The sequence below is a fragment of the Otolemur garnettii genome, unplaced genomic scaffold, assembly GCF_000181295.1.
Source record: "Otolemur garnettii isolate 467f Iridium unplaced genomic scaffold, OtoGar3 scaffold00127, whole genome shotgun sequence".
Classification (NCBI taxonomy): Eukaryota; Metazoa; Chordata; class Mammalia; order Primates; family Galagidae; genus Otolemur; species Otolemur garnettii.
This window is the reverse complement of record NW_003852522.1, coordinates 3,972,998-3,981,032: the sequence shown is the minus strand read 5'-3', so window position 1 is coordinate 3,981,032 and position 8,035 is coordinate 3,972,998. Positions and strand designations below refer to the sequence as shown.

The 8,035-nt window shown below is 53.9% G+C and overlaps 2 protein-coding genes across 3 annotated transcripts in view; one reads left to right on the top strand and one right to left on the bottom strand.

Moving 5' to 3' along the window:
- Positions 1 to 1,538: 1,538 nt before the first annotated feature.
- CUNH19orf66 (chromosome unknown C19orf66 homolog) lies at positions 1,539 to 6,253 on the top strand. Of its 2 annotated transcripts, none has more exons than XM_012810204.1 (8): positions 1,539 to 1,866; positions 2,347 to 2,470; positions 2,671 to 2,720; positions 4,164 to 4,202; positions 4,388 to 4,537; positions 5,204 to 5,307; positions 5,429 to 5,583; positions 5,955 to 6,253. In XM_012810204.1, exons 1-8 carry the CDS (start codon positions 1,846 to 1,848, stop codon positions 6,185 to 6,187), a joined length of 876 nt encoding a protein of 291 aa, XP_012665658.1. In that variant the 5' UTR covers positions 1,539 to 1,845; the 3' UTR covers positions 6,188 to 6,253. The 2 variants fall into 2 exon arrangements, with proteins under 2 accessions (XP_012665658.1, XP_023373845.1); XM_023518077.1 differs by having other exon boundaries at positions 5,403 to 5,583.
- Positions 6,211 to 8,035, bottom strand: part of ANGPTL6 (angiopoietin like 6) — a 10,376-nt gene continuing 8,551 nt past the window's right edge. The window contains exons 4-6 of the mRNA XM_003798048.3: positions 7,553 to 7,740; positions 7,207 to 7,477; positions 6,211 to 6,640 (exon numbers count right to left, since the gene is read on the bottom strand). Coding sequence (XP_003798096.2) covers positions 6,450 to 6,640; positions 7,207 to 7,477; positions 7,553 to 7,740 — 650 coding nt within the window. The 3' untranslated portion in view covers positions 6,211 to 6,449. The remainder of the gene's footprint in view (positions 6,641 to 7,206; positions 7,478 to 7,552; positions 7,741 to 8,035) is intronic.

Sequence of the window (8,035 nt, the reverse complement as noted above, 5' to 3'; positions counted from 1 at the left end):
TGTAGTCCCAGCCACTCAGGAGGTTGAGGGAAGAGAATACCTTGAACCCAGGAGTTTGAGGTTGCTGTGTATTATGATACCATGGTGCTCTGGAGTTTGAGGTTGCTGTGAGCTATGATACCATGGTGCTCTACCCATGTTGACATAGTGAGACTGTCTCAAAAAAAAAAGGGGGGGAGACAGAAAAAATATCTTTGGAGTTGTTTACCCCAATACAATTTTTGCTCCCTCCCACCCCCTACCTAGAGGACATTTTCAGATGTCTGGAGACATATTTAGTTGTTATGATTTGGAGATAGGCATCACTGGCATCTAGTGGATGGAGGCCAGGATGCTGCTCCACAGCTTACAATGCACAGGATAGCTCCTCCCCCAAAAAACTATCCACCCCAAAATGTCAGTAGTGCCAGGGTTAAGAAGCCCTATCCCAAAGTCCTAGATTCTTGCTTTGGGAGCTCTGTGCTGATGTTTCCTTCCCACTCTGTTCTTCACCTAGCTAAGACCTCAAACTTCAGGGACTCTGCACAAACCGTTTTTGTTTTTTGTTTTTTTTATGTAGCCCTGGGTAGAGTGCCGTGGCGTCATACATAGCTCACAGCAATTTCAAACTCTTGGGATTAAGCGATTCTTGCCTCAGCTTCCCAAGTAGCTGGGACTTAGAGGCTCCCACAACGCCCAGCTATTTTTTGGTTGTAGTTGTCATTGTTGTTTGGCAGGCCCGTGCTGGATTGGAACCCCCCAGCTCCCGTGTATGTGGCTGGCGCCTTAAATGCTGAGCTATAGATGCCAAGCCCAAACCGCTTCTCCAAGAAGCTACCTCTGATGTCCCCAGGCTGGGCGAGGGCCCCACCTAAAGACTCCCTAGACTAAATTACAAATGTCCTGGCCCACAGAGTTCTCAACCTTAGAATTGCCAATTCACATTGCCTGGAGCCACTAGACAGTCTCTGCTTGGCAGTTAGGGTCAGGAATGTGTAACTCCCCCTTCCCTGAAAGCACCTTCCACCACCACCACTAGCGCACACACAGTAGGTGACCCAGAGATTGGCTGAGTCCTTTTGGTGAGCCGGGCCCTATTAAGCTCTCTGCTTCAGAATCTTGGCCCAAGCTCTAGACAAGGATGCAAACACTACAATCCTACCCATTTTACAGAGGTGTAAAGTGAGGTTCAGAGAAGTGACTGTGGCCAGGTCAAAGACTTAGAGCAAGAAAACGTCCCGCTATGCGTCTGATTCCTGGGGGAGGGGTAAGGGCGAAAAGGAGAGCGATGATGGGGGCGGCGCCTGAGGCTCAACGGTGTATGGCGCCAGCCCCATATACCGGAGGTGGCGGGTTCAAATCCGACCTCGGTTAAAAACTGCAAAAAAAAAAAGAAAGAAAGAAAGAAAGAAAAAGAAAAGAAAAGGAAAGCGATGAACTGGGGGGGGGCGCGCACCAGAGCTATGCGGGGGGGGCACGGGGACTCGCTGCGCCCTGCTGATGCGGCCCCGCCCCACGAGGGACGTGAAGACGCGGACCCCGCGCAGCGTGGGGACATGTGACCGACTGCAGAGGCCGCGCCATCTCCCCTGCCCGAGGTCTGTGCGCTACACCGCAGGGTGCCGACCCCCGGCGCCAGCTCGGGTTCGGGGCGCAAGAGCGGAGGCGGAGACGGGGCGGAGCCAGTGCGCCGCGTCCCCCCTACCCTAGAAACGAAACCGAAAGAGGGGCTGGGGAGAAAGGGCGGAGACGGCCCCAGGCACCGCCCCCTGCCCTGCGCGGCAGCAAGACCTACGGGCGCGCCCAGGTAGGGGGTGGCTGAGCTGCGGAGTGCGGACCCTCGCTGGAACCCGCGTCGCGGCCACCATGTCTCAGGAAGGTGTGGAGGTAGGAGATGTCGGCTGCTGGGACCGGGGCGCCGCGACCGACGCCGAGGAAGGGCTGGAGGCATGCAGGGGGCTTCGCAGTTCCTGGGGACCGCATCCTGAGTGCAGACCTCACCCCTAGGCTGGCCCTTGCCCTCCTTGAAAAGGACAGTGACTCCTGTATCCTCTTCAGAGCAAAATGCGGCCTCCTCGAGGAAAAGCGGGGGCTGCAGGGTCATGGGTCAGAGGCCGGGGATAACTTAGCCGCCCCCCGCCCCCCCAAGCCTGGGACGCTAGCCTCAATCTACACCTTCCCCCAATGCCCTGTGGGGACTTTGGCTTTTTCCAGGAAATGCCGTAGAGGGATGCGGGGTGGGGGGGTGGCGGGCAACAGAGGCCAAAACCAAGGGTCAAGTTCACGCCGGGAGATCAATGCCTAGAGATGGGGGAGGGCCGATCGCGTTTCTCCTTTTCCGACTGGAGCACCCTGTCCGCATCCCAGTTGGAGAAGAGCGTCCGGCGCCTCCGAGAGAAGTTTCATGGCAAGGTATCCTCCAAGAAGGCGGGGGCTCTGATGAGGAAATTCGGCAGCGACCACACTGGCGTGGGGCGCTCCATAGTGTACGGTGAGTCTGCGGGGGTCCCGAGCCTGGTGCTGGGAACGCGCGTGGGAACGCCGAGGGGGCGTGGTCTAAGGAGAGGCGTTTGAGATCATCAATCCAGGAGGGGTCCCAGCCTGGAGGAGGATCTACGTTGTGGCTCTGGGTGGCCTGGAACTTCTGCAGACTCTTCAGGGACCTTTCACTTAGACTAACTCTCCCACCAGGGGTGAAGCAGAAAGATGGGCAGGAACTGAGTAACGACTTGGATGCCCAGGTAAACCTGCCCCTCCCCTCAAAGGACCGGATCATCATGGGAGGGAGAACCGAGGGGACTTGATGCACTCATGGTGACCCCCTCTGGAGCAGGAGGGACGGGGCATTGTGGGTCCACAGCTCACTATCCATCCTCCTTCACTTTTTTGCTTCTCAATCATGCGTCCTGCCAGGGAGCCTGCAAACAGTAGGTGCTCATTACATGCTGATTGTTCTCAACGGAGAAGAGAGCTCTGAAACTAGTCAGGGAAATGAATCAGGGTTATTGCCACCACAGGGGGGTCACAGAAGTCAGGGAAGGCTTCCCAGAGGAGGTACCAAATCTTCAAGGATGGGGAATGAGCCCTGGGAAGGGAAGGGTTGGGCATGACAGGGGTCTTGGAGTGGGGGGAGTGGTGTGGGCAAAAGCTGGGAGGTGAGAAAGAGAAAGAGTGTCAGCAACAGTCCCTAGAAAGACCATGATGAGCAGGAGACAGGGGAGGAGAGGCAGGAGAGCCCTTATTTTGAATGAATGAATGGCTTTGAAGCACAGTTACAACAGGGCCACTTTGCCTCTTAGACAGCTTTAGAAGCGTAAGTCTGATTTTGCCTGCCCTGAGTGGCCCAGCATAGAGTTGTTAAAGAGTATAATGAAATATATAACTTTCTATATACAATATAAAGAATACGATAAAAGTAATAGAAAAGCGGAACATTGAGCACTTCCCATGTGGCAAGATTCCAGGAATTGACTTTATTTCATCACCACAGTGACCCTGTAAGACAAGTCCTGTGATTCATCATCCCCATTTCACAGACAAGGAAACCAAGGCACAGAGTGGCAATGTCACTTGCTAGGTTCACACAGCAGTCAAGGGGCAGCTGGGACTTGAACTCTGGCCACCTGGAGTCAGAGCCTAGTCTCTAAGATGCTGTCAGTGGGGGACCCAGGGAGAAATGAGTGGCGTTCCAACATTCCCACAGGTGGAAGTGATAGAGCCAGGATTTGAACCCACTTCTCTGAATCCAGAGCCCAAGTGCTTAGACTAAAGCAACATGGTCTCAAAGAAGCGATGTGCACATCATACCAATCTGTGGTGTAAATATTTCCACTAAAGCCAACAGCTAGGAAGGCACTGTGGGGTCTAGGCCTCACTCAGGGTGATCTCAAGCAAGCCCTCCCCTGGATCTGGGCCTCAGTTTCCCCATCTGAGCAATAGGACAACAGGTATGCCCACCTCTCAGGGCTGCTATGAGGATTAACTGAACCAACATACCTGCCCTCAATAAGTGGGCACTGCTATATCTGCTCCTGGTGAGTTAGGGGCACCTTATTCTCAAATGGGGCTGAGACCATGCCTTCCCCTCTGGGAACCCCAAAGCAGGGTGCATTTCCCTTAGCAAACAAAGGTAGAAAGAGGCCCAAGCCCCATCCCCAGTTTCTGCCCCTGGTATTTCCACCTAGGACCCACCAGAGGACATGAAGCAGGACCAGGACATCCAGGTGAGTTGATGGCTGGGGCGAGACCAGGGTATGGGATGGAGAAAGGGGACATTCATAGGCACAGGAGGAAGGGTGTGTATTAGGACAGAGGAAGACTCGTCCATAGGGAGAAGACAGTTGTTACATGTTTATGTTGGTGGAGGAAAGGTAACTACCCTCTCATCCCCATGTACCTCATTTCACAGGCGGTGGCAACCTCCCTCCTACCACTGACACAAGCCAACCTCCGCATGTTCCAACGTGCCCAGGATGACCTCATCCCTGCTGTGGACCGGCAGTTTGCCTGCTCTTCCTGCGACCACGTCTGGTGGCGCCGTGTACCCCAGAGAAAGGAGGTGATAACCTACAACTTTACCTTGATTCTGTCCCCAACTCCACTCCTGATCCCCATCCTCACAATCTGTATCTCTGACCTAAGGATGTCAGCCTCTTAGAGCCCCTGACCTCCCTCCAATCTCAGAGTTCAACCTTGATCTCCAATTCTAACGCCTGACTGGGAGCCTGACCCTGACTCCACACTTTAACAGCTACCACTGAAATCAAACTTGACCCCCAAACCCTGACTCCAAATTCAGCTTCTGAACACCCTCCTTTTTTTTTTTTTTTTTTTTTTGAGACAGTCTCACTCTGTTGCCATAGCATCAACCTAGCTCACAGCATCCTCAAACTCCTGGGTTCAAGCAATCCGCCTGCCTCAGCCTCCAGAGTAGCTGGGACTATAGGCACCTGCCATGATGCATGGCTAATGAATGCCCACGTTAACAGTCATGTGCTTCTGGCAAATAATTAACTGACTCTTGGAAGAGAGTCAGGGAGCCCAAATTTGCGGTGTTTGCCAATTTCTGTGGTGTAAATATTCCCACCAAAGCCAACAGCTAACTATCAAAATGAAGTCTCTGAATGTGCCACTGGGCAGCTTATGCCAACACCAGATGCTGCAGGTGGCAGCCAGCCCCAGACACCTCTGACAACCCTTGGTCCCCTCTGTACTATGCCCCCAGGTATCCCGGTGCCGAAAATGCCGGAAACGCTACGAGCCAGTGCCAGCCGACAAGATGTGGGGCCTGGCTGAGTTCCACTGCCCAAAGTGTCGGCACAACTTCCGGTGAGGGTGCTGTCCCCACCCCCCACCTCACCCCTGCCCCATCCCAGCCCTGCCCGTCCTACCCCAGCCCCATCTCAGCCCAGCCTTGCCCTCAGACCCTCACAGCCCTGCCCGCCCCCAGGGGCTGGGCACAGATGGGGTCCCCATCCCCCTGCTACGGGTGCGGCTTCCCTGTGTATCCAACACGGATCCTACCTCCGCGCTGGGACCGGGACCTGGATCGCCGCAGTACCCACACTCACTCCTGCTCGGCAGCTGACTGCTACAACAGGCGAGGTGAGGGTCCCTTTCCCACCCTGGGTGGTCTGTGTCCACCTCTATGGTCTTAAGTATCCCAGTCTCCACATGCCCCCTAAGGCCTCAGCCCATTTCTTGTCCCTGGCCAGCAGGCCCTCCTGCTGAGTGTCTTTCACAGCTTCCTGGTTTCGTGGTGTGGCCCATGCCCTAGGGTCCCCGTGGGTCTTTGTTTTTAGCTCCTGTTTGTCTCCAGTGGTCTCAGGTGACCTCCACATCCCAGGTCTCTTGTAGTTTCAACACTTCTGAATTTCCTGTAACTCTGGTCTCTGTATCCTGTGGCCTCAGCCCATTCCTCTCCAAGGTCTCATGGAACATCAAGTCCCATGACCTCAACCCCTTTCCCTCCTCAGAGCCCCATGTGCCTGGGACATCCTGTGCGCACCCCAAGAGCCGGAAGCAGAATCACTTGCCCAAAGTCCTCCACCCCAGCAACCCCCATATCAGCAGTGGCTCTACCGTAGCCACCTGCCTGAGCCAGGGTGGCCTCCAGGAAGACCTGGACAACCTTATCCTTGAGGACCTGAAAGAAGAGGAGGAGGAAGAAGAAGAGGAAGAGGAAGAGGGCAGCGGGCACAGGGAGTGACCCCTGCCAGGTGCAGATACAAATCAGACATAGATACTTTATCTTGTTATAAAATTTGATCTCAAACCAAGATATAAATGCCCTTGGGGAGCCATCTGGGTCTCAGATATTGGCAGGGGGCATTCCCGGCTCCCATTTCAGGGTCCAAGTTAAGAGACCCAAAATAGGAGTTCCATGAGACACATCAGCATTGAGCTACAAAAAGGAGGTGTGGCCAAGATCCTGGGCTATCCTGGGACCTGAAGGATGGATGAACAGATAGTCACAGCCTCAGAGGACGGATCAGCATGGCAGCCTTCTTGAGAGAGTATGCCCCACCACGAAACTCAGCCCAGTAGACACCATCCTGGTAGCGGCTTCGGTAGTGGCCACCGTGGTGCCATATACCATTGAGGTTGGAGTGGGCACAGGCATGGTACCACCAGCCTCCCCGCTGATATAGGGCACAATTACCTGAAGGGAGAAAGTCCATGTCCTCTCATCAGAGTAAAAGCCTCTATTAGCACCTTATAGTACAAGGCTTTTGCCAGGCATCCCCTGGCCTTTCCTATTCTTATTGAAGATAAGCCCCAATCTTCCATCTCCTTGCCAAAATGGAAGCCCTAGCCAAACCCCCCTTTCTTCAGAGTAACAGCCTTAATTCCTTCCCTATCTCCTTACCAAAGTATAAGTTACACACTTCCCACCTTTTCTGCAAACCAGGAGTCTACGCTCATTTCTTTGTCAAGGAAAAAAACAATCCTCTCTCCTTCCTAGAATGAGAGTTCCAGCTCTCACCCTCTGCTCTTACCCAGAACAGGAGTCTTGACTCTTTATTGGGTCATCAGAAAAGGAATTTGGGTTCCCAATCCCTCACCAGAATAAAAAGTTTTGTCCCTTGTTCTCTTGCCACAATAAAAGTTTGCTTATCCTGATAACTTACCAGAGGGGCGTCTTACCTACCACACCTTACATTCTCTAACCAGCACAGGAGTCCTGCCTCCCCTATACACTCCCACCAGAATAAGAGTCCTTCTTACCAGAATAAGAGTCTCGGTCCCTATCCACGGTGCTGAAAGGCTTGTCATTGTGCCAGGAAAGAGAGTCTCCAGCATCACCGTGGTACTGGCCCAGCCTCAGGCGGTAGTGGTCACTCTCAGGTTCCAGGGAGAAGCTATCATAGTGAGCTTTTGCTCCCCGGCCCCCCCAGTCCTCCATCAGCACCAACAGTTCATGGTCCCCACGGCTGGTAAGCTGATACACAGGTTCAAGGCCCAGCCAGTATTCCCCATCTGGCTGCCCAAAGCCCACCTGGCAGGGCAGGAAAGTCAGGAGGTCAGGAACGCAGGTTCCCTCCCCTCCCTGCCCCTGCCCACCTGCACCCACCTTGTAGTGCTGCCAAGTAGTGAAGAAGTTGACGGAACCATCTTGTCTCCGCTGGATCACAGTCCAGCCTCCACCCTCCAGTTGTTGCTCGCACCATGCTGATACCACAAGCCGGCCCATTTGCAGCTCATACACTCCACTCTGCTTATAGCCTGCATGGTGTGCTTCTGCACAATCCTGCCACGGACCTGTGGGCATGGGGATATGGAGGAGGCATAGCTAAGCCAACCATCCCTTCGTGAAGTAAAAGTCCAGATTCTCACATGTCCTCTTGAAAGCCAGAAGCACAGTCTTTTTATAAGAATAAACCTTATCTCCCTGTTCCATTATCAGAATAAAAGTATTGTTTCCTCCAGTCTTCTTACCCCCCAAAGAATCTGCCATTAGGCTCGGCGCCTGTGACTCAAGTGGCTAAGGCGCCAGCCACATACACCTAAGGTGGCGGGTTTGAATCCAGCCCGGGCCCGCCAAACAACAATGATA